The sequence below is a fragment of the Desmodus rotundus genome, chromosome 10, assembly GCF_022682495.2.
Source record: "Desmodus rotundus isolate HL8 chromosome 10, HLdesRot8A.1, whole genome shotgun sequence".
NCBI classification, from domain to species: Eukaryota; Metazoa; Chordata; class Mammalia; order Chiroptera; family Phyllostomidae; genus Desmodus; species Desmodus rotundus.
This window is the reverse complement of record NC_071396.1, coordinates 96,705,352-96,730,331: the sequence shown is the minus strand read 5'-3', so window position 1 is coordinate 96,730,331 and position 24,980 is coordinate 96,705,352. Positions and strand designations below refer to the sequence as shown.

The 24,980-nt window shown below is 47.1% G+C and overlaps 2 protein-coding genes across 23 annotated transcripts in view; both read left to right on the top strand.

Annotated features, from left to right (window-relative positions):
• The first annotated feature begins 65 nt into the window (after nt 1-65).
• Nucleotides 66-13,445, top strand: MBD1 (methyl-CpG binding domain protein 1). Of its 19 annotated transcripts, none has more exons than XM_053912282.1 (17): nt 596-756; nt 2,142-2,276; nt 5,239-5,353; nt 5,451-5,617; nt 5,705-5,787; nt 5,942-5,982; nt 6,362-6,508; nt 6,603-6,731; nt 6,911-6,985; nt 7,115-7,234; nt 7,318-7,386; nt 7,991-8,158; nt 8,521-8,820; nt 8,914-9,048; nt 9,362-9,490; nt 9,576-9,637; nt 12,519-13,445. In XM_053912282.1, the coding sequence occupies exons 2-17, from the start codon at nt 2,167-2,169 to the stop codon at nt 12,652-12,654; spliced, it is 1,986 nt and encodes a 661-aa protein (XP_053768257.1). In that variant the 5' UTR covers nt 596-756; nt 2,142-2,166; the 3' UTR covers nt 12,655-13,445. The 19 variants fall into 19 exon arrangements, with proteins under 19 accessions (XP_053768243.1, XP_024436025.1, XP_053768257.1 ...); XM_024580259.4 differs by lacking the exon at nt 12,519-13,445 and adding an exon at nt 10,747-11,341 and having other exon boundaries at nt 7,994-8,158; XM_024580260.4 differs by lacking the exon at nt 12,519-13,445 and adding an exon at nt 10,747-11,341 and having other exon boundaries at nt 8,959-9,048.
• Nucleotides 13,446-13,627: 182 nt separating this feature from the next.
• CFAP53 (cilia and flagella associated protein 53) overlaps nt 13,628-24,980 on the top strand; it is a 33,454-nt gene continuing 22,101 nt past the window's right edge. For 2 of the 4 annotated variants that reach the window (XM_053912286.2, XM_053912285.2), the window contains exons 1-4: nt 13,628-15,541; nt 18,826-19,144; nt 20,573-20,802; nt 21,281-21,454. In XM_053912286.2, coding sequence (XP_053768261.1) covers nt 19,016-19,144; nt 20,573-20,802; nt 21,281-21,454 — 533 coding nt within the window. In that variant the 5' untranslated portion in view covers nt 13,628-15,541; nt 18,826-19,015. The remainder of the gene's footprint in view (nt 15,542-18,825; nt 19,145-20,572; nt 20,803-21,280; nt 21,455-24,980) is intronic. The other 2 variants (XM_071219550.1, XM_024580269.4) reach the window with 2 other exon arrangements.

Here is a 24,980-nt window from a genome sequence, read left to right as displayed (position 1 = left end):
TGTTTACTTCCAGCGCGGCACCGCCCCCTTCCCCAGTTCCCGCGGAAGGAGCAGGGGCCAGCGCGCGCCGCCAATTGTCTCCGCGCGCTCTGCAACTGTGCAGCGGGGTGGAGAGAGCGGGACACAATAGTCCAGAGGAAGAGTTTCCGCGGGGGCTGGAGAGCACTGGCGTGACCTAGGCGAGAGGTGGGAAAGGAGGGCTCCGGCACAGCCCCAGTCTTCCTCGCTCCTACGCCCGGTTACTCCTGGTGGAGACCGTCTAGGCAACCGCGAACGCAGGGCCATCCCCAATCCTCCACGCCCACTTCGGTTGGGACCGGAGAGCGCAGGCGCAAACGAGGTGGGCGGAGTGGCGAGAACTCGCTGGGGGGCGAAGCGAGAAGCGCTGGGGCTGCGGGTCTCCTGTAGGGACTCCTGCGTATTTGGGCCTCGGCGCGCAAGCGCAGCAAGACCCGGCCAGGGGCGCGCGCCGCTGCGGGACAAAGCACGCAGGCGCGGGGTCCTCCCTGTTAAGGGCAAGCGCCAACCGGGCATTAGCGCGCAGGCGTCTCTTTTGGAGCGGAACCCTGGGGGCGGGCCCCGGATTTCCGGTTACGGGTGCAACGAACGGCCGCGGCGGCGGCGGCGACAGCTACCGCTTGAGCGGCTGCAGAGGAGGAAGAAGAGGAGCAGGGCAAGGCGGGAGTCACAGGCGGGACCCTCGTCATGGGTCCGCGAACCTAGAGCTACGAAAGCTACCGGCCCGGTGCCGAGCTGGTGAGACAGTCGTGGGGGTGGAAGTGGAGAGCGTTTAGGCGGAGGATAGGGAAGAAGTGAGGCTCAGATCGCTGACGGAGAGGGCCCTCAGGCCGACGAGTGGGAGGAATGGCGGCGTCGGAATATTGAACGGGAGGAATGGGGAGATTTAGGCGGAGGACGGAGGGGACTGGGGCTCAGAACGCTGCCGGTGGAAGTGTCGGGATCCTGGGCGAGAACTTGTAGGAATGAGGGAGGATCCGAATGCTGAGAGGAGACATCGAGGCCTCTTAGGTTAAGGAGAGACAAATGGCTGTTCAGAACCTGAGGGGGATAAATGAGGGCTTCTCAGGCAGATGACGGAAAGAAGTGGGGGCGTTGGGATGCTGAAAGGGAGGGACGGGGCCTCTTAGGGAGGACGAGGAGAAATAGAGTGTCAAAACACTGACAGGGATGGCATGGTCCTGGGACAAGAACAGAGAGGAATGGGGGTTTAGAATGCTGAGGGAAGAAATCAGGGCCTTCGGACTAACGAGAGGAATGGAGGATGAGGATGCTGAGAGGAAGGAGTTAAAAGAACTTTTTAGCTGCAGAAGAGAGGAATAGGAAGGTTCCGAACCTGAGATTAGGGAGGAATTATGGCTCAGAACACTGATGGAGAAAATGAGGCGGGAGGATTTCAGGCTGAGGAGCAGAAGGAATGAGGGGCTGTTCAGGTCAGGATGTACCGGAGGTGTGGACTCTGGTTGAGAACACGGAGGAAACCGAATCGAGGTAACACTGGAAGCAGGATAAGAGGGCATCATACAGGGAAGGAATGGGAGGGTTAAAAGACTGAAAGAAACTGGGGACTCCTGGGTCAAGAAAGGGAGCGAATGGGCATCAGAACACTGACATACAGTGCTGGGACCTCAGTCTGAGGACGAGAGGAACGGGAGCCTCCTGAGCTGAGGGTGGCGAGTGTGGCGGTCTCAGGGTGACAAAGGAGAGGAATAGGGGGCCAGTAAGTCAAAGACAGAATATCTTCTGGGCCAAGGACAGGGAGAAATAAGGAGGAAGAATGGAAGGTCCCTAGGTTGGCAGTGGGGAGAAATGATGCGCTTTCAGGCTGAGGATGGGGAGGAATAGGGGATCCGGATGCTCAGCGTGAGGAAGGGGAACCCTTGGGTTGAGGATGGGGCTACCAGGTCAAGACGATGGGGAATTTCAAGCCTTGTAAACAAGGCCCAGGTCAGGGAAGAACTAGTGAGAGTGGGGGTTTTCTCTTCCTTATACTGGCCAGTTGCCTATAGCAGGCCTCGGGTCTTGGACAAGTATTAATAGATACCAGTGGCTTGTGTGGCCTGGGGCACAATATGTCACCTCCTACAGCCTCAGTTTCTCTCGTTTTCCGCTGTACGTTGCAGGCTGCTGCTCCTTCCCTTGTCCCCCATGGCTGAGGAATGGCTGGACTGCCCAGCCCTGGGCCCGGGCTGGAAGCGCCGTGAGGTTTTTCGCAAGTCTGGTGCCACCTGTGGACGCTCAGACACCTATTACCAGAGGTACTGGTTGTGTTGTGGACAGAGTCAGGTTGGCCTGAGCCCGGTTAGGCAGAGTGAAATCGAGGTGTGTGTTTAAATTTATGGGTGCAGCTAACCTAAAATTAGGCATATACATTTGATCCTCATTATTTGCAGAGTCCATATTTGCAAATTCACCTACTCACCAAAATGTGTTTGTATCCCTAAAGTCATTACTCAGCTGTGCTTTCACGATCATTCGTGGACATGCACAGAGCAGCAGAAAAATTTAAGTCGCCTGATGCACGTGTCCCCGGGTGTAGAACCAGGCCTTCTTATTTCAGCACTTGTACTGTCAACAGGTCCTCTCACCGTCTACTTACGGTCGTGTTTTCAAATTCTTGTGCTGTTTGCAGTGGCCCCCAAGCATTGTGATGAAGTGCTGTCTAGTGTTAGAAGGGCAAGAAGTCTGTGATGTGCTGTAGGAAAAATACATGTTAAATAAGATTTGTTCAGGTGTGAGTTGCAGTGCCGTTGGCTGTGCGTTCAATATCGATGAATCGAAAATGCAGTACATCTAGAAAAAGAAGAGGAAATGTACCAATTTGCACATGAGGCTGCTTTAGAAAGTGCTAAAGTAACATGCATAGTATGTGGTGAAGCTAAAGAAAAGGTGGAAAACTGGCTAAATTTGCGGATCGGCGATGAAAGTGTAGTGTACAGCATTATGAGGTTGAAAGGTAAGGACATTGACAGTCAGTCGTGTTACCCAGGTTTAGGAAAATGTCAAACCTGTCTCATGCTTTTCAAAAGGTGATACATTGTGAAAAACGTGAAAGCTGCATGCAAAGCAGGTTCTGCAGATTAGGAGTCTGTGGAAGATTTTTAAAAAATACCTGCTACGTGTTTTATAGGAAAACAGTAATGTAGAAGAATAGATTTTCAATGCCGATGAGACTGGCTTGTTTTACGGTGACATTGGCAAAGAAACCTATATAAGGCAGACGGACTCCACAGCTTCTGTCTTTACGTCATTCAAAGACCAAGCAGTTAATTATTTTTAAGAAGGATATATTAAGTGGGGTCTCTTTAAAGAGAAACACACATAAAACAAGGTTACATAGGGTCAGTTTTCAAAAATGTTGTGATCCGAGGCCCGTAGGAACCCAACCTGTAGTTCCACTAGGAGCACTGGTTCTGTATTCTCTAATCCAGTGTTAAAGGTGAATGTAAAACTACCCTGAATAGTGACACTTTGACTCTAATACATAAGCATACATCTTTATAAACAATTTACACTTAAGGGTTTAAGATATTTTAAGATATGTTAGTGATGTACTAGTTACTAATTTTTTATACTCTTCTTGAACTTTGTCTAACTTGCTATTTTCCTGGAAGAATATAATAAAATTACAAATATAATTATATTACTCATATTTAGTTGTACATTTATTCACATATTTACAATGTATAAAACTGGCTGGTGTTGCTCAGTTGGTTGGAGCATCTTCCTGTGAACTGAAAGGCTGTGGATTCAGTCCCAGGTCAGGGCACATACCTGGGTTGTGAATTCAGTCCCCGGCCTGGTTGGGGTACATACAGGAGGCAGCCAGTTGATGTTTCTCATTTCTCCATATTCCCCCTTCCCTTCCTATTTGTCTAAAAGTAATGGGGGGAAAATGTCCTCTGGTGAGAAAAAAACTTTCAACATTTACAAACTTAAGCAATTATCAAGAACTGTAAAGGATTAGAGATTTTACTGTAATTAGGTCAAGATAACAAGTGAGTATGTCACTTTTTTGTGGATGCTGGTAGGAGATACGAGATTCCTGGATCAGAGATGAAAGAGTTTTACTCAGCAATAGCAGTATCCAGAATGACGTCATTTTTGTGCTAGTTCCCTGAATATCAGTTCCCACAGGGCGACGTGAAGAGGGCTGACTAGCACCTGCATATGCACTGGGTTGTGTTGTAGGAAAGGAACCCTGAGTCCCCCCCCCTTTTTATATTAAATTTATTAGGATGACATTGGTTCGCATGGCCATATAGGTTTCAAGTGTCCATATCCAAGACACACGATCCACATGCTGCATTGTGCGCCTACCACCCAAAGTCAAACTGTCTTCTGTCACTGTGTATTTGGAATCCAGTCTTTTACAATGTTTAGGACAGTAAGGGTGTCTTCCCTTTGCTCTAAAAGGAGACCCTTTGTCTTGTCTTCCAAGGTTTTTTGTTGTACAAACAACCTTGAAAAGATAGTTAATTGTAAAGGACAGTTCATGCCTTCTTTCAGGACTTGGAGAAGTACAAGAGACCTGTCGAGTATTGTGTCCTAATATCAGTTGCTTAACTCTTATTTTTTATGTAGTAGTTATTTGTTTACACATCTGTTTGCATGTGTATTTGTATGTACATTTTCATATGTATCTTTTGAAACATGTTTTTTTGTAAGTTTTCTTATTTGTGTGTTTAGTGTGTAATGCTAATACATTTACATGTTGTTTAACGTGTTTCTGTTCCTATTTGTGTTTATTTCATTTACTGTATTTTTTACTATAAGATGCACCCCTCTTTAGAGAGGAAAATGGGGGTGCGTCTTACAGTCCAAATGTAGCTTACCTGGCTTGCGGGGTGGTGGGGGTGGTGGAGGGTTCCCCCCCCCCCTATTTTCCTCCTCTAAAACCTAGGTACATCTTATGGTCTGGTGCATCTTATAGTCTGGAAAATATGGCATATAGAATACCACTAGTAGTATATGTTATAATTATACATATTCACTTGTATTTATATTATTTATTAACATTTGTATACCTTTTGGTATTTATATACTCTTAATATTCTTCCTGTTCAGGGTTAGTTGGGGTAGGGCCTGGTCAGGCAGGTCCCAAGCTACCTTTTATATTCCACCAGCCCTGCAGGCCTGTTCACCTCCTGGTGGGAAGGTTGTATGGGAGGAGCAGTAGTGGCTCCACCTGCCTACCAACTCTTCCTGGCCCACTCCCAGCCCCACAGGAGACAGGATCCGAAGCAAGGTTGAGCTGACCCGATACCTGGGCCCTGCGTGTGACCTCACCCTCTTCGACTTCAAGCAAGGCATCCTGTGCTATCCAGCCCCTAAGGTACTACACAGTTGGGGAACCCAGATGCAGGGGTGGCTGAGCCACCTAATACCCACCCACTGACCTACATTCTTATTCTCCTTGCTCTCATCTCTAGGCCCATTCTGAGGCTGTCCCTAGCAGGAAGCGGAAGAAGCCTTCGAAGCCAGTTAAAGCTGGGAAATGTCAGGTTGGACCCCAGAGAGTTGAGGTCAGAAAGGAGGCCCCAAGGGATGAGACCAAGGCTGATGCTAACACAGCCCCAGCTTCGCTCCCTGCACCTGGGTGAGTTTTGGCCTAAAGTGAGCCAAGTGGGAGGTGGTTGTGGTTGGCGGTGCACTTAGGGCCCCACGCTCATGTTCTCTATCCCAGGTACTGTGAGAATTGTGGAATCAGCTTCTCAGGGGATGGTACTCGAAGGCAGCGTCTCAAGACATTGTGCAAGGACTGCCGGGGTGAGTGGCTCCTAGGGTATTGGGAAATAGGAGCTGGTACAGGTCCAATGTTGGGCTGGGGGTTGAATGATAGATGTTGGGGCAGAGCCATTGGATAAGGTCAGATATCTGATGCTCCCTTTCCCCTTCTCTTCTTATGTCTCCTTCCCCCCAGCTCAGAGAATTGCTTTCAACCGAGAGCAGAGGATGTTTAAGGTAAGCACAGTCTGCCCCCTCCTCACAAGTGTATGGTGGGAGCAAGATGTGATGGGAGCTGACAGACTGTCTGAAGGAATGGCAATAGATCCAGAGGGTGTCAGAGTCATTTTGTAGGGAGCTAGCTACAGTCAGTAGACTGTAATGGGAGGTAAGGAGGTGTTAGTAGACATAGTGATGAGGTTAACAGGAACAGTAGACCTTGTGGTGGCCTCAGTGATGGTGGCTAATCAATAATTATCAGATACAGTGATGACGCAAATGGGGGGTTAGCGCCCTTGGTGGTGGGAACTAATAAGGGTCAGCAGACACTTGAGGGGCAGTGCTCCTGGAGTCACTCTGCTTGGGCATGTGACCTTGCCCCACCCATTCCTGGCAGCGTGTGGGCTGTGGAGAGTGTTCAGCCTGCCGGGTAACTGAGGACTGCGGGGCCTGCTCCACCTGCCTTCTGCAGCTGCCCCATGACGTGGCCTCGGGGCTGTTTTGCAAGTGTGAGCAGAGACGGTGCCTGCGGATTGTGGAAAAGGTGAGTGGGGCAGATGGGGTGGGCCCAAGGCTAACCCTACCCCCTGGCCCTCATAGCCCTGGCCCTGTGCATCATGCCTCTGGCCCCCCCACAGAGCCGAGGGTGTGGAGTATGCCGGGGCTGTCAGACCCGAGAGGACTGTGGCCATTGCCGAGTCTGCCTTCGCCCTCCCCGCCCTGGTCTCAGGCGCCAGTGGAGGTGCGTCCAGCGGCGCTGCCTACGAGTGAGTCAGGCTGGAGGGGCCGGTGCTGGTGGGGCCAGGGCTGGGGCAGAGCTCATTCTTCTATTAAACTTGCTGCTGCTGCTGCTGCTTTTCAACTGGCCTTGCCCACCTCATGTCTTCTTTTCTCCTTCACCCCACTCTCACCTTCCTGGCTCCACCTACCTGCTCCTGTCTGCCAGCATCTTGCCCACCGCCTGCGTCGCCACCATCAGCGATGTCAACGACGCCCTCCCCTAGCTGTGGCTCCCCCTGCTGTGAGTGCCCCATCCCACACTCTGCCTGTCTGTCCCATGCATGCTTTCTGCATTCCTGGGCGGGGAGGGTCCTGTGTCTGCCTGGTGCCACCAAACTTAAACTAAACTACCGTTTTGGCTTTCTCCTAGGGTAAGAAACGTAGTCGCCGCAGGGGAGGCTGTGACTCCAAGATGACTGCCCGGCGGCGCCCCCGAACCCAGCCACTGCCTCCGCTTCCCCCATCGCAGCCTCCAGAGTCCCCAGAGCTGGTGAGGCCCTGGAGGGCAGGGGGAAGGCACAACCCTAATCTTACCCAGTACCTACCCTGACCCCACCCCATTTGCCTCTGCAGCACCCCAGAGCCCTGGGCCCCTCGCCACCTGCCGAGTTCATCTATTACTGTATAGACGAGGACGAGCTAGTGAGTGGCCCCATCTTACCTGGACAAGCCTAGGTTCTCCCATGGCCCTTGGTTAAGCCCAAAGAAGCACATGCTGCACTGGGCCTAATAGGGAAGCAGCAAGGCACAGTAATGGGCACTAGTATGGGATGAGCAGACAGTGGGGGAGGGATTAATATGGGATCAACAGGTGCACTGATAGTACCTCATGTCAGATGAAACAACTTTCTGGTGGGGCTACAAGAGGAAAAGCTGACACAGTGACCAGAGTTTACATAGGACGAGTAGATGTAGCAGGTATGGTGATAGGAGCTGATGGAGAGTCAGCAAAGTCCTGCTGGAGGTGGGAAGGTCAAAGATGCTGTCTTGGTAGCTAGTGGGGGCTAGCAGATAGAGTGAGAGGAACTGTGCTGGAGCAGCCACAATGCTGATGGTGTCAAGAGCTACCTGGCATAAGGTAATGCCTCATGTGGGGCTGACAAGACACTGAGGTGTGACTAATGGGAGTCAGGGCTAAGACTACTGTGCGACCAGTTCCTTCCCACGGGCTAGTGGAGAAGCAACAGGAATGGTACTGTAACTGTCCTAGTGACGGCACCCTTGTACTCCCTTCCCTGTCCCCCAGCAGCCTTACACAAACCGCAGGCAGAACCGGAAGTGTGGGGCCTGTGCAGCCTGCCTGCGGCGGATGGACTGTGGCCACTGTGACTTCTGCTGCGACAAGCCCAAATTTGGTGGCAGCAACCAGAAACGCCAGAAGTGTCGTTGGCGCCAGTGCCTGCAGTTTGCCATGGTAGGTGGGGCAGGAAGGGGCAGATGGGCAAGACAGGTTGGGCCAGGTCCCCCAGTGCCTGAGAGTGATGGATAGACCTGGTATGTAGGTGAGTGAGGCCAGAGGGGTCCTGCAGCTTCAGAGGAGTACATGGGGCAATGGGTTTGGTCAAGGATTAGCAGATTTTGTGTCAGAGTAAATGAGAAATCTGGGTGGCATTGGCATTGGTAATGAGACTAGGAGGCTCAGTGATGTGGGGTTCATATGTAAGCAGATTTTGGGCCATTACTAATGGGGGGGATCAGCAGGCATGTTGGTCAGGTCGGAGTGGTATGGTCAGGTCATTGCATCAGGTGGCCATAACACCCCACCTTTCCTCACAGAAGCGCCTGCTGCCAAGTGTCTGGGCAGGGTCCGAGGATGGGGCAGGGTCGCCCCCACCTTACCCTCGTCGAAAGAGGCCTGGATCTACTCGACGGCCCCATCTGGGCCATACCCTGAAGCACCCCTTGGGCACTCCCACAGCGCGACGAGAACATGCCCAGACTCCAATGAAGCAGGAGGCAGGCAGTGGCTTTGTGTTGCCCCCACCTGGCACTGACCTTGTGTTCTTACGGGAGGGCGCAAGCAGTCCTGTACAGGTGCCCGGCCCTACCCCAGCTTCCACAGAATCCCGCTTACAGGTGAGGGCTCCACCTTATCTTGCCCTTCCCAACCCTATCCAGCCTTGTTCCAGGAAGCTGGGACCAAGTCTGCTGCCATCCTCCTTCACACAGGAGGCCCAGAGCCCTGGCCTGAGTTGGGTTGTGGCCTTACCCCAGGTGAAGCAAGAGAAGGCGGATGCCCACGAAGACTGGACACCGGGCACAGCCATCCTGACTCCTGTATTGCTGCCTGGCTGCCCCAGCAAGGTGGGGGTCAGTGATGGGTGATCTGTGAGCAGAGTGATGGTGAGCCATGATGATGGTTCTTTGTGCAGAGCAATAGGTGTGCTGATTGCAGCTTCTTTGCAAAACTACCCTGCCTTCCCCAGGCAACTAGCTTTGCCTGCTTTGCTGCCCAGCTAACAGAAAAATGGAAATCTGTGAGGAAAGGGATGGTTTCTCTGTGCTGAAATGTGATAGAAGTGGGCTTTATGAGCACCGTGACAGGTTGGCCTGTAGAGATTCTTTCCTGAGGCCCACCCTGCCTTTCTGACTGTTGCTCATTTCCCACCTCTCCCAGGCAGTAGACCAAGGCCTGCCACGTGTGAAGCAAGAGCCACCTGACCCTGAGGAGGACAAGGAGAAGAGCAAGGATGACTCCGCCTCTGATTCGGCCCCAGAGGAGGCAGGAGGGGCTGGCACGCCAGTGGTCAGTGCTGGGGGACACCGCACCCTGCCCTGACCCAGCTTAACCTCACCAGCCATGTTGACCCATGATGTTAATTCTTCCCCAGATCACGGAGATTTTCAGCCTGGGTGGAACCCGCCTCCGGGATACAGCAGTCTGGTTGCCAAGGTGTGCCCCGCATAGTGAGGGGTGGGGATGGGTGGGTGCCGGTCAGGTGTGGGCCTTCAGTTTTGAAAGTACAGCCAGTATTTTGCCATGTGCAGTGGTAGGTAAAGACCCCACACCACTGCACAGAGCATGATCAGTGAGGAGGTATCCAGGAGCAAACCTAGATCCCTAGAGATTTCCGGAGGTCCAGGTCAGGGCTCGCCTGGGGGTAGGGAGTGGGGTGTCAGCTGAGAGGACTTGGTGCCCTGTGATGAGATTAGAAAGAAAAAAAGGCAGGAAAGCCTGGTTCCTAAGAAAAACTAGCAGGGGTCAGACTTTAAATTTTTTCTCATAGAATCATCATTTGGGGGTTTCAATGCCTTTAGCGTCTCCTAGAGATGACCAGGTGGGCTGGGCAGTGGTAAGTGGGCAGGAGATCTGGCTCCACATACTACTGCGTGATCTTGAACTAGTTCTGCACCTCCTGGAGCATCCTCCGTGGAGGGGGTTAGGCTGTTTTTCTTGAGCCTTTCCTGGGCCTGTCGAGGTTATTAACAGTTTTAGCTGCTGTGCAGAAATGTCCCTGCAGGCCTGGCAAGAAGATAAAAGATAGGCGCCTTTAAGGACTGGGGCAGTGGCTGAGGACAGGGGAATGCTGCTTCCTGCAGAATGTTCAAACAGGCTCTGCACAGAGCCCCAGACACAGGCAACATAAACAATTGGCCTCAGCACCTGGATTCCTTTGTTTTGCAAACTAGTTTCTATAGGCTAGAAACCCCTCTGTCTGCACTCGGGCAATTACAGAGCTACCAATTGAGTCCCTGCTGCATACACTGCAGTGTGGGAAATACAGCAGTGAATACAGTGATTGTGGGAGGCTTACCCTTCAGGATTCCTGCCTTTAGGGAGCTTATAATCTAACTGGGGAAACAGTTTCCCTATGCATTATGTATAACGGAGAAAGTAATGATGTGCTATGTTAGAAATGGAAGATTTTAGAAGAGAGGAGAGAAGGAATAATTAAGGGGAAGTGGATGGCCAACACAGAACAGTAGAAAAAGGTTTTGTGATGCTCCATTTTGTACCTAGCAAACCTCATTCAACATACAGACCTGCTCCCTCTTCTCTAGGTCCAAGGGCCTTAAAAAACCTGGAACTAGAAAGCAGTAGACTGGAGGCTTCCGCAGACTGTAGGATTCAAGGTGACATTTACAGACCGGCTTTATGAGAGACAACACTGATCCATCTACTCAGAGGCTGGACCATAGAGCGATTGCCAGGGCTTGTGTAGAAGTCAGTAGGAACTGGAAAAACCCACCACCAAACCAGAGGAGCAGGCCTGTTCAGTCCTTTGAGCTTATAGAGGAAGTAAGCAAGAAAGGAAGAGAGAGTAGAAAGTTGGTGCATCTGCTCCAACTGGTGCAAATCCCAGAAGCCCGAGAGTGATGAGTTTGGATATTAGGGGTGGAGGAGCTGGGGTTGGGGTTGGGGGATAGAATTAGAGCCACCATAAAACAACCTAAACAAGCCATCTTCATAAATACTACTAAGTGGCTTCTGGGTGAGACCTGGCAGTGTCTCTAAACATTTCCTCAGGGAAACAGCAATTGAAAATGTAATGTGAATAAATAAGGAAAGGAACTGCAATTTGGTGAGTTCTTCCTTATGGACCCAGTTTATTTCTCAGAACGGTCTTTTTAGGAAGACATTGATTTTGCCCATTTTTGCAGATGGAAAAACAGACTCAGAAATTAAATAACTTTTCCGATGTCAGACAGTTAGTATTGATAGAGCCTAGAATCAAACCAGGTTGTAAAATCCTTGTTCTTTAAGCCACTAACCTGTAAACTGTAATCCCGAGTTCAATGATGTAATAATGTAGTAACAGAAGTTTCCAGCAACTCTGAGAACAAGGTGGATTACTTTGAGCATTGTAACAAATCCCTGACAATGCTGTCTCTGGTGTGGCTTAGGGAGTGCTGAGGCTGTGTGGATGTGGTTGCCTCGTCTGAGCGCCTGTGCGCACAGAGACTGCGTTCTTTCCGGGCCTCTGGTGTTGCACAGGGTTCCTCAAACCCTAAAGGGCACCCTTCCCCACTGGTTGCTGTCCATCCGGTTTGTTTCCCTTACTCCTGCTCCTCAGCCAAAGTAGTCTTTTGAAGTAAAGCTCCAGACTGGCTCATCTTTCTTGACAACTTGCGTCCCCTGCCCCTTGACATTTGTGCTTGGTTTCTGTTCTCAGCCTCTGTCTGCCAGGAGCCTGAGTCCCTGCTTCAGGTCCTGTCAGAGGGCCAGTCTTGGCTGAGCCCTGCCTCACTTTCCAATACTTTGCATACTGCTACACGTGATTAGACGTGGTTTATTATCTACCAGCTTTATAGGGCTGGGACTGAGTGTGTGCCCCCTTAAATTTTGTATCTTATGTCCCTCCCTCGCTTTATTCCAGTTCCAGCCCTGCAGCTTTAGATAATTCTCATGTAGATTAACCATTCCCCTACCTTAACTCATGAGTCCTCTGCCCCTCTGCCTGCTCCTACCTACTTCACCCAGAGCCCACTGGATAATTTTCTGCTGTTTTGCTTTTCCCAGGGTCCAACCACCCAACCCTAGTATTCTGGTAATTTTGGCAATGATGTCCTAAGTGAAATTATTTGATTGGTATTCTGACTGATGAGATAAGAGTCTGGTTACCATGTGTATCAGGGTACAGTTAGAAAAGCAGCACCACTAATATAAAGATTTTATATATATGTATGTATGTATATTTATATATATGTATATATGTATATTGTTCTACGGGATTTATTATAGGGATTTCACTATATGCAATTGTGGGAGCTGGTTAAACAGTCTCTGTAAGGCTGTCGTCTTCGCATCTCATGTCGGAGCTTGAAGTCTGTAGGGCAGGCAGTTGGGAAGGGAGCATGGATATAAAGTGTGGGAGACTGAGAACACATTGGCGCCCACAAGCAGAACCTGGACCCCCCTCAGATGGCCTGGAACCCATGTCACTGTCTCACCACCTCCAACTTCAATGATGTGGGTGTCCTGCAGAAGAAGCTGGTGCCTTTCACCAGAGTTAAATATGCATCTGGCCTAAGAATTTGAGAAGCTGAAGGAAGATTCTGGGGAAGGTGGGGCAATTGCAGACCGGGCTGCTGACCCACACCTAGAAGGTGAGCCAGCAGATAAATGACAACGTGTGAACTGCAACAGTGCCTGTGCCCCTACTCCACACTTCAGAGTGTAAAAACAACATACTACTGCTTCACCTCTGCCCTCCAGTTAGCACGTAAAATGTTTCTTGTGGCTCGTCCTAACTGGAAGCGTACAGGGAAGGGAGTTCTGGGAAACATAGGACTAGTCAAGGTGACGCATCACAAAGCCACCCTGAATGAATCAGCTCCCCAAGGGTCTCACTGCTCACCTGAGGATAACTTGATACAGCTACAATGGAAAGTGGAAGACCATGGATTTCATGGTGACCCAGCAAGCGCAGAAATTCTGTTGAGCCCACCCAGTAAAAAAGCAGGTCTCAGCTTTTTGTCATGCAAGTATTGAAAACTGGCCTATCGTAGGCTCTACACTTAATCCTGGAGTTCAGGAATGAGAAAGATAACAGTCCATGCAATTTTATTGAATACATCAATATGTATCAGAAATGGTGAATGGATTTCTAACTCTAATGGAATTTAATGGTGAAAATAGAGAATTCAGGAAATGATCAGGAGGTCAGTCCTTGTGTGGACCTTGTTGGGGCATAATAGGAATTGGAAATAATATAGTTTCTGTCTCTAAGCTGTTTAATTTTAAAATTATTTTTAAATGATTTTTATTGTCCCATTTACTGATTCATACATTTAGTGTTGCTTTTGGGAATGTCTTGATGACATTAACAGTGTTGACTGCCTCTGAGAAAGTGGAGTAGTGGGTGGCAAGATAAAGGTCAGGTTCTGTCCAAGGACTTTGGGCAAATCACTTCTCTTAGGCCTCCATGGGGTTTTGGCTGAAGGCCAAGGCTTACCTTGCCAGGTGACAAGCCTGGCCCCTCCACCCTCTGAAGAGGCCCGCCAGGGGCATGGGAACCATGGTCATCTCACCTGGGCTTGGGAAACACTGCCTGCCCTCCATCCCTGGCCTGGACGGTCCGGGACTGTGGCCTCAGCTGAACCTAAGAGAAATCAACTCCCTTGATTTACATAGTGGTGAAATCAGGCAAAACCAAACCGGAGTTAAATTGTGGGGCTTGCCCAGAGTGAGGGTGCAGCATGACAAGCTCTGGACCAACCCTGGGGACATTTGAGGGCATCCAGGTGTCTTGTCTTCCACTGTCTGGGTTGCACAACCTCTGGGCTGCCCTATAGGTGTCCCTGAATCTCCGTGGCTTTTCCCAAACACCAGCACCTTGCTGAGGGTGTTTTCATTACCTCCCTTCCCCAAGTGTGTGGTGTCTGGGGTGGTTCCACCCAGACCAGCCCGTGGGCCAGGCACCTGTGGGACTTGAAGATCAAGGAACTGGCTGCCCCTCAGGACTCCATCCAGGGAACCGAGACAACCGTCTAATTTCTTTCTTTGTTTCAGGCTACATAAACTCTTAGCAGTAAATGAAAACGAGCATTTTACTGAACTGCAATTGAAAGAAGCAGCATAGGAGAAAAAAAGATAAAATTATTTAAAAGATTAATAAAAGAGAAGATACATTATTTTGTGGCTGAAAAGCTGGACCAGCAGTTGAGAAAATGCAATCTAAATCTAGAAACGTACCATATACAAAATCTGAAATGGGTGTATTACAAATGATTAAGGATTGCTAATACACAGTAAATTGCGACCTTAAGATGGTAGGCACAGTAGTTGTACTTCAGTTACTGTTACACGACAGGTGACTACTGGTTTTTTCTGTGGTCCGTACTTGCCCCCACTTAAGAGAGTGGCAAAGTGATTCTTTATGGGCTTCAAGGTATTAACTACCACTTTGCTGTTGGCTGGAGTTACAGCAGTGGTCTCCACCTGTGCTGAGGGCCCCTCTAGGTTCCATGTCTGGGTCCGGACTCTCAGGGCCTGTTTTATCTGCACTTCTGATCCACATGTCCTGACCTAGGTCCACTGTGATCCTTAACTCAGACTGCTGGTTTTTGTTGTGCCCAGCCATTGATGTCACTGCACTGCCAGCCTTCCCATCTGGTCTGCCCTTCCCCGCTAGAGTGTCCCAAATCTAGGCCCTGGTTTCTGACCAGTGCAATACGATTGTAGTAATGAGAGATTTATCATTGCTGGTTGGGGAGGCTGACAAGGCAGTTAGGCTGTCTCTCGGCTTTGTCTTAGCTATAAAATGAGGATAATACCTGCTGTTCCATTAACCTATATTTGTGAGGCTCAAACATTTTATGTGGAAATACCTTGCAAATTACTGTAAAGAACTAAAAACAAGGTAGTTTTGTGATGGTTTACATTATCCAGATTAACCTAGACATGGTCACAAAATTTAATAACCTTTCCACAGAATGCTTCTTAGACCGATTTCAGGATATAAACAGCAAAGTCAAGTGGAATGTTACTAGATCTTCAACTTCACTTCAGGTAAAAGGCTCTTTTCTGCCATTCTGATGAACCCTAGAGGAGGTCGGCAGGAGGCCTGAGCAAGGTATGAGTGAAAACCGGCCTCCCTGGGTCCCAGAGGAAGTAGCAAGTGCAGCGTTCGCGGTCACCATGGTGACGGGACCAACTTCCGCCCCACCCACTTCCCCCGGGAGGCGCACCATGACAACCAGACTCCTGCGTTGCGGAAGCTAGTACCTAGGTTACTACGGTTAGGGAACTGCGGCGGGTACCACCCCGACTCCGAGGGGACTGAAAATGTACAGCCAGCGGTTTGGTATCGTACAGCGGGAGATTAAGGGCCCCACTCCCAAAGCGGTGATTGTGGTAAGCACGGGACATGGCGGGGCGGGGGCCAAGGCCGTGTGCAGGACCTTGCCACTTTCTGCATCCTGCCGCACTCCAGGCCCAGCAGAGCGAACCTGGCCTCCAGCTGGGGCTCTCTCAAGGGGAGCAGGTGCCTGATGCATTGGAGATGAATTATGAAAGGAAGAATAAGGTCGTCTCCATACCCCGTCTTTCCGCATGCCCTCACAGCCTCCCTCTCCCCAGCCCCCGCGTCAGTTCTAATATTTAGATTCTGTTTTTGGAGAGTAACTACTTGGGATCTTGAGGGTTTTCAGTCTCCAAGACACCCGAAGGAGGTCATCCCTTGCGATGTGGAGTGTATGTCACCGGAAGGGGCGCTGGGCCAGGTGGCAGGAAATCAGATCTGGGCTGGTGGTGATTCAGCTCTACGATCTTGGGTTGGTCTTGGAGCCCTAGAATTGTCTGTGGGAGGGGCGTTGGCCTGTGAGGGGTTGTGAGTTGTTATGGAGCCTTTCCTCTGTGAACTCAACTGTAACAGAAGTGTTCCTCCAGGCCTGAATGGCAATAGGACTGTTGGTTGCCTGGAAGGCTGGGGTGGACACAGGCGGCTAGGGAAATGCTGCCTGCTGCGGCATTTGATGGATCCTGCACAGGACCCTAGGCCCTTGGTCCATGCACCTGTATTTCAACAGGCTAGCAAACTTCCATGTGTAATTAGGCAATTGTAAGGGTATTATTGCTTATACCTGCTGTGTGCAGCACCAGTGGGATATACAGGTGTGAATACAAAGACTCTGGGACGTTTACCCTTCAGTAGAAGTCTGTTCCCTGCCTTCAAGTTGCTTGTTATCTAATTGCAGAAACAACTTGCTCATGAATAAAACCACTAAAGGTTAACAGTAGGTGATGATTGACATGCTATAGTCTGTGATGGCACTTGATGGAAGAAAGATCAGGGGTAATGAAGGATACAGTTTTATGTTCCATGGTGCACATTGCAATTCTCAGTCAATTTACTTAATTTTTTAAAAGATTTCACTTGTTTTTAGAGAAGAAGGGAGGGAGAAAGAGGGAGAGAAACATCAATCAGTTGCCTCTCCAATGCCCCCTATTAGGGACTGAAGCCACAACCCAGGCATGTGCCCTGGCTGGAATCCAACCAGTGACCTTCACTTTGCAGAATGACACCCAACCAACTGAGCCACACTGGTCAGGGCAATTCTCAGTCAGTTTACAGACCCGTTCCCTCTCTTCTAGGTCCAGGAACTGTAGGGTTAGGTCTGGAAATCAGTAAACTGGAGTTTTCTACAGAATGTAGGATTCAAGGTAATGATTACAGAGATTTCACGAGGGACAGAAACGTATCTACTTTGGATTCAGTATCCGAACACAAAGCTCAGGGCTGGTGCCATTCATTACTTGTGTTGGAAACCAGTAAGGATTTCTGTTCCACCAAATTACGACCAAACCAGAGAAGCAGGCCTCTTTAATGTTTTAAGCTTACAGAAGAATAAAAAGGAGAAGGTCAGAGTCAGTGCATCCCAGATGTCAGAGTGTGATAAGAAGTGTAGATGTTAGAGGTTGAGGAGTTGTGGGAGAAAAATAAAAGCCCCCAGAGCTGAGATGTGGATGCTAAACAACTCCTCCAGGAAAAAGCAATAAAAGATGTAACGACTGAAGTAATAGAGAAGGGAAATGAGCCTCAGTTTGTTGAGTGCCTCCTAGGTACCTAGTTATTTACTTCTCAAAATCGGTTTTTAGGAGGACATTTATTTTGATCATGGGTAGAGAGGTAGAGCCCAGAATCAAACCTGGGATATAAAACATTGTTCTTTAAGACATTAAATTGTAAATTGTAATACTAGAAACTAATGTGAGCTGTTACAGTAACAAAAGCCTTCAGTGACCTTGGAAATACAAGGTAGTTACAGAGTTCTTCATTCTCTTGCCTTTAGCATGGTTTAGAGTCCAATGTCCACACATGGCTTTTGAGCACTTGAAATATGCCTGGCGTCACATGTTGAGATGATCATATTTTGGATATACTGGTTAAATAAAATATATTATTAAAATTAATTTCCCTTGTTTCTTTTCACTTTATTTTAATTTTATTGTTTAATTATGGTTTATATTCAATATTATTTTGTATTCGTTTCAGGTGTCTTTTTACTTTTTAAAATGCAGCCACTAGAAAATGTGAGATCACAGATGTTGTACATTGTATTTCCATTCAACAGTGCTGGTTTTGACTCATGACAAGACTGTGCACGGACTGGCATCTTCTTGTTAGAGAACTCCAGATCATAACTTACTCGTCCAGAGGCTGGGTCCTTCCTGACCACAGACTCCTGCAGGCCCCAAGCCTTCCAGGGCTTCCTGATCCCCAGCTACCGCTCAGGCTGTTTCTCACCACCACCCTCTAACCCCATTCCCCTCTTTAGTCAAAATGTACCCCAGAACCTGGCTTTTTAAAAAATATTTTATGTATTCATTTCTAGAGAGAGGGTAAGGGAGGGCTAGAGAGAGGGAGAGAAACGTCAATGTGTGAGAGCAACATTGAAGAGCTGCCTCTTACACACCCCCAACCTGGGACCTGGCCTGCAACCTGACTGGGAATCCAGTTGGCAACCTTTCAGTTTGCAGGCTGGCACTCGACCCGCTGAGCCACACCAGCCAGGGCAGAGCCTGGTTCTTGACCTGATGACTCAAAACCATTGACTTCTAATGACCTTGGTGCTTGGTTCCTGTTCTCATCTGTAAGTCTGCAGGGAGCCTGAGTTTCTCCGTGTATCCCGCCCGAGATGCAGTCTCGACCCTGCTCTGGTTTGGTGTTACTGAATCTGCGTTCATAAAACGTCATTCTGCCCTGACTGGTGTGGCTCAGTGGTTGGGCGTCATCCCGCAAACCAAAAGGTTGCTGGTTTGATTCCTGGTCCGGGCACATGCCTGGGTTGTGGCTTCAGTCCCTGGTTGGGGTGCATATGAGAGGCAGCTGACTGATGTTTCTCTTAGGTCAAAACTTCTCACCCTCTCCTTCTCTCTCCCTTCCCCTCTCTGAAAATAAATAAAATCTTTTTAAAATGTCACAAATGTTAGAGAACAGTAATTTTTTAACTAGCTCCAGACTCTAACCCTGATACAGGTTAGCTCCTTCCCATGACATAACCCCAAACATCATCTTCTGTCTTCAACACACCTCTGCCTTGCCTTATCTTTTCAACTAAATCTAGGTATCTACATGTGTACCCTGACCCTGAATCTATTCATCAAGCTGTCTCCAGATGTGGATTTTCTTTCCCCAGGAGACTCCTTTACCAAGACCCAACCCTGTATTTTGGTAATTCTGACAGTGTTCTTCTAAGTGTAAACGGTCAGATTGACTCTCTGCCATGAGAGTTAAGAGTTCTGTAACTGTGGATCGGCACCTCGGAGCCTCACTACTCACATGAGGTTGACTTGATAAAACTGGCTGGAAATACAAAGCTCAAGACCATGGATTTAATGGTGGCTCTAGGAGGAGCCACCTTTATCATGCAAGCCACTTGGAGGAGCCACTTGCATCAAGGCCACCCAGAAACATTGTCTTTCCCTTCTGTCATTCATACTGAGAACCTGATAGTGGTAGGTATTATGTTCAATACTAGGAATACAGAAATGAAAAAGATAGAGTCCATGTGATTTTATTAAATGTATCACTATATATTCAAAATGGTGTATGCATTTCCAACTTCTGAGTGGATATTTGTAAAAAATGAACATATTTACAGAAATTCAAGTTATCCAAAATGTCAGGGGCACAGCCCTTGCATTAAACATCTGGGCACCATAAAAATATAAATGAAGTTCTACCACTAGTTTTGCTTTCCTTTTTTACTTTTCCTTCTTCCCTCCTCCCTCCTTCCCTTTCTTCCTCCTCACAACTCCTTTAATTCATATCCTATATACAGTTGACCCTTGAACAACACAGGTTTGAATTGCACGGGTCCTCTTATACACAGATATTTTTTCAATAAATACCTGCACTATTTTTGATTCGCAGTTGGGAGTTTGGTGATGTAGAGAGCCAACTGTATGCATTGATCTACGTTATTTTATATAGGGGACTAGCATTCACAGATTTTGGTATTGGGGGTGTGGGTCCTGGAACCAATGCCCTGTGGATACCGAAAAACTTAAATTTGGGGGAGTGAGGTTATGTGTGGATTTTTGAGCATGTGGGGGTGTGTGCCTCTAACCCCTATTTTGTTCAAGGGTCAATTGTACTTAGATAGTAGCCTCTTTTAATTGAAAGTGTTTTGATGGTGGTAACTATGTTGTCTGCCCCTGAAAATCAGTGGGCTACTGAATGGCAAGATCAAGGTGAGGAATTGGAAGACCTCTAATTCTTCTTCTATTCAGGTCTGCTCCAGTTATTTGAAGTACCTTGGACAAATCATTTAATGCCTACGGTTTGACTAAATAATCTCCAGACTCCCATTCAAATATTTTACTTTATAATTCCATGAACTTTTACTCAAACAGAACACGAGAAATATTTCAGACTGATTTCACAACCTTTTAGGTATAGACTCAAAGAATCAAGCAAGTTACACCTTAGCCACTTAAACTTTGCAGTTGTAGCGGGGTGTATTAGTTTTATTCTCTTTTCTTTTTTTATTGTATTTTTTCCATTGACATTTAGCCCCCTTATAACCCTATCCCCTGTATTAGTTTTATATACCAAGTTTTATTTAGTATGAATATTGACGGTGGTCATGATTAATTGAAAATATGCCATTGGCCCTCCCTGGTGTGGCTCAGTGGTTTGAGTGGCAACCTGCGAACCGGAAAGTTGCTGGTTGGATTCCCAGTCAGGGCACAGCAGACCAGGTCCGCAATTAGGGGCGTGCGAGAGGCAACCAGTTGATGTATCTCTCACACACTGATGCTTCTTTCCCTCTCTCCTTCTCTCCCCCTGTCTCTAATAGTTAATAAATGAAGTCTTAAAGAAAAGAAAATATGTTGTTGATTCTGGATCTGTCAAAAGTGATAGTTTTTGTTTGTTTTTAGAGAGCCAAGCCTCCCAAAGCCCAAAGGGCTGAGCAGCATCTTGAAAGAATCCGACGCAACTATCAGAAACATCAGGCTGTTCTGGATTCCATTAAGTCAATAGAGAGGGACCGCTTGAGAGTCGACTGGCACCAGCACAACGACTGCAAATTTGTGAAGAGTCTTGTGAAAGCAAGACTCAAGGATGCCACGCAAGGGTTTATCATCAGCACAGAAGAAAGACGAAATAAGTAAGGCTTGCAAACCCGATGGCCAAGACTATGAAATAGCCCTAAAACCACAACGTGAGATCAACCAATCAAAAAAGTCAAGTGAATTCTATAGTGAGAATCACGGCCAAGATATTCACATTCCTGCCAAATCGATAATTACTGTTTATATTTTCACTTGCAGTAATACCTACATTATCATGATAGCAAACGAATAACCGCTTTATACTTTGTTGCTTTAATTCAAATCTGCCCATTATTTCTTTTGTTGAAGATGTACATTACATATCTCAGCTGTGTGGGATCAGATAAAACATGGCAAGATCAGTCTCTTCATCGCTCTAAATGGCAGCCAGTTTCCTTTTTTGGAAGACCGCATTGGTCTTTCTCTTCTTCCAAAACTTATATACAGGAACTTCTGAAATCAAATTTAACATAATAAAAATTAGTAAAATGGTACATGTGGCATCACAGTTTTTTGTTTGTCATTTTGTTTCAGGCTCCGTGAGCTTTTAGCATCAGAAGAAAATAAGTATTTCACTGAAATGCAATCAAAAGAAGAAACAATTGAGGAGAGAAAAGATAAAATGAAAGAGAAAATCAGATTAATAAAGGAGAAGAAAGAAAAAGAGAGACAGGATTTTGTGGCTGAAAAGCTAGACCAGCAATTCAGGTATTGATGTCAGAAAAACACACACAGAATCTGTGCACTGAAAAGGATGTGGGAGCCCTGGCTGGTGTGGCTCAGTGGATTGAGCACCAGCCTGCAAACCAAAAGGTCGCAAGTTTGATTTCCAGTCAGGGCACATGCCTGGGTTGTGGGCCAGGTCCCCAGTAGGGGGAGTGTGAGAGGCAGCCACACACTGATATTTCTCTCCCTCTCTTCTTCCCTTCCCCTCTGTCTAAAAATAAAATAAAATCTTTGTAAAAAAAGGATTTGGGAGCCCTGGCCAGTGTGGTTCAGTTGGTTGGAACATCATCCTGTAGACCAAAAGGTTGGGGGTTCGATCCTCAGTCAGGGCATATACCCAGGTTGCAGATTCGGTCCCTGGTTGGGGCACATACAAGAGGGCAACCAATCAATGTTTCTATCTGTCCGTCTGTCTCTCTCCCCACCCTTCCTCTCTCTCTAAAGCAATGAAAAAATGTCTTCAGGTAAAGATAAAAAAAAAATAATAATAAATAAAAATAAAAAAGATTTAGGAATGCTAATTTATAGTAAAGTATAGTCTTAAGAGGGTATAGCCAGTAGTTGTATTTTTGAATCTTGGTGATTATATACACATCATTGTATAATGCAGCACTGAGGGGTTTTGTTTTATCTTGTGTTAAGAACCTTAAGATTTACTCTCAACAAATTTCAAGTATACAATACAGTATTATTGCTTATAGTCACCACACAGCACAGTAGATTCCCCAGAACTTACTCATCTTATAACTCAAAGTTTGTGCTCTGTGACCAACTTCTCCGCTTTCCCCTGGGAACACACATGCTCCTCTGTTTCTATGTGTTCAGCTCTTTATTTTATGTTTTTAGACTCCACATGTAAGTGACACCATTCACTCTTCAGCTTTCTCTGTCTGGTTTATTTCATTCGGTACAATGTCCTCCAAGTTCATTCATACAGGTGCATGTTGAAAAAAGTGGGAAGAGTGGGCACCCTTGTTTTCGTCCTGATTTTAGAAGAAAAGCCTTCAACTTTCCCCGGTTGAATATAATGGTCACTGAGGACCTGTCATACATGGCCTTACTGTGTTGAGCTACATTCCGTCTCTACCTAATATGTTGAAAGTTTTTTTGTCATGAATTTGTCAAATGCCTTTTCTACATCTGTTGAGACTGTAATATAATTTTTATCCTTCCTTCCGTTAAGATGGTTATCACGTGTATTGGTTTGCATATGTCAAATCATCCTTGCATCCCAGGGATAAATCCCTCTTGATCGTGGTATATGATCCTTTTAATGTGCTCTTAAATTCAGCCTGCTAGTATTTTGTTGCATCCATGTTCATCAGGGATATTGGCCTGTAATTTTCTTTTCTCGTAGTATCCTTGTCTCCAGCTTTGGTGCCAAGGTAGTGTTGGCCTTGTAAATGAGTTTGGAAGTGTTCTCTCTTATTCTCTGTTTTTGGAAGTGTTTGAGGATTGGTACCCTTATTGAGTGGCCTAACAAAAAGCGAATGGCATTTAGGCTATCAGGCCACCGAGTATGAACGCAGCGGGCTGTATATGGTGTTACTCTAGGTCAGGAACAGAATGGTCCAAGATAAGGCAAAATGTAAACTCTGAGTCTAAAGTAGAAAACAGAAGGAATATAAGAGTTCATCCTTTTAAAATATTTTATTTATTTATTTTTAGACAAAGGGAAGGGAGGAAGAAAGAGAGGAAGAGAAACATTAATGTATGGTTGCCTCTTGTGCGCCCCCATCTGGGGACCTGGCCCACAGCCCAGGCATGTGCCCTGACTGGGAATCGAATTGGCAACCCTTCGGTTCACAGGCTAGTGCTCAATCCACTGAGCCACACCAGTCTGGGCTATAAGAGTTCATTTTTCACAGCACATGAAATTTGAATAGGTGAGAAAACTGAAGGTGAACAAATGTGAGAAACAAACAAAACCAAGCATGTGGGGGGATCAAGACATGTGGTTCAGAGATAAAGGTTTTCCCATCTCCTCTCTCTGTGCCATGAAGTTGCTTAATTACGTAGACTGCCCTAAATCCTCCTAGTGCAGACCCAAGGGGGAATGTTGCAGGGAGTAGTACATGCAAATTGGAGGTTCAGCTGCTAACAGAGTAAATTAGACCGCTAAAACTAGAGAGAATAGGAAGGTTCAGGGCTTGGGGAGCTGCTAAAGAAGGCCAGTGAAGAAAACCACAGCAGTAATGCATATGACCAGAAAGGACTTGCTACTCCCCATCTTGCAGATGGGTAATTTGTGTTCCACAGATAGGAATTTTACCACGTTTCCAAGCTTGTAGCAACAAAAACAGGATTAGACTTGGATTTTCTGGCCTTTCTGAAGTTTAGCCTCACCTCCTGTCCTTGGTGGGACTCGGACACTCCCTACTGGCTGCTGGGGGTGAAGATGCTGAGAGGGACAAAGGGGACACTGGCAAATGAATTTCAATGGGCCATTCATGTATTTCCCTAGTGGCTGGTGATGTTGAACAACTGTCCGTGTGCTCATTTGCCATCTGTGTATCGTCCTCTTTGGCGCAGTGTCTCTTTATGTCTTTTGCCCATTCTCCAATTGGATTAGCTACTAAGTTTTGAGAGTTCTTTATGTGTTTGGGATACGAACCCTTCATGTGGGATATGTGGTTTGGAGATATTTTTCCTAATCTGTAGCTGGTTTTTTATTCTCTTAACAGGGTGTTTCACAGAGAAGAAGATTTTAATTTTGATGACGTTCAATTTATCAGTATTTCTTTTATGGACCATGCTTTTGGTACACTGTGATTTTCTTTTAATGTCCTATATTTATACACAGTTAGTGATTGGACCAACCACAGATTAAGGTAGACAGTTTTTGGCTTTGTTTTGTTTTGGAGTGTTTTTTGTTAAACAAATACCCTAAGATGCATGGTCAGAACTTTTGAGGGTAGTCTTGTCCCTTTTAATTACTTGCAGAGGTGATATAATGAAGTACCAAAGAACCTAAACCCCAGGACCAGCCTGCCAGGTTTTCTCTCCCATGCTTACGACATACGGAACGTGTGAACCTACCTATGATGCTTAACTGCTCTGGGCCTCCTTGTACTTCCCTGTAAACTGGGGGTGAAGAGAATGATGGAAATGAACTTACAATAACGTTCCCTGCAATACTGGTTCTTATGAAGATTCTAAGAATCCACATATGTAAAGTGCTTAGAACAATGCGTGGCTAATAAAAACTCAGTAACTTACTAATAATATTACTGCTGCAGGCTGTGTGGCTTGGGAATCACAGGCTCCCTGAGTTTTGATGCTGTAACTCTAAAATGGGGATAATACTTGCTGCTATGTCTAAGTTATAAGGTACTCATGAGGATGAAGTAAGATTTTATGTGTGAAAGTACCACATAAAGCACTCACAAACAAAAAGTTGTCCTTTTTATCAATAATATTTGGTGTAGGGAGAAAGCTATTTTACCTATCTGTGGATAAAAGACAGCGTCCCTCAAGGGTTCCTAAGGTCAAGTGAATAGGTGAATCA

Coding starts and splice junctions, on each gene's coding strand:
- MBD1 (XM_053912282.1), top strand. CDS start 2,167: ATGGCTGAGGAATGGCTGGACTGCCCAGCCCTGGGCCCGGGCTGGAAG. Junction 5,983..6,361: donor GAGAGCAGAGGATGTTTAAG/GTAAGCACAGTC, acceptor CATTCCTGGCAG/CGTGTGGGCTGTGGAGAGTG. Junction 6,986..7,114: donor TAGCTGTGGCTCCCCCTGCT/GTGAGTGCCCCA, acceptor GCTTTCTCCTAG/GGTAAGAAACGTAGTCGCCG.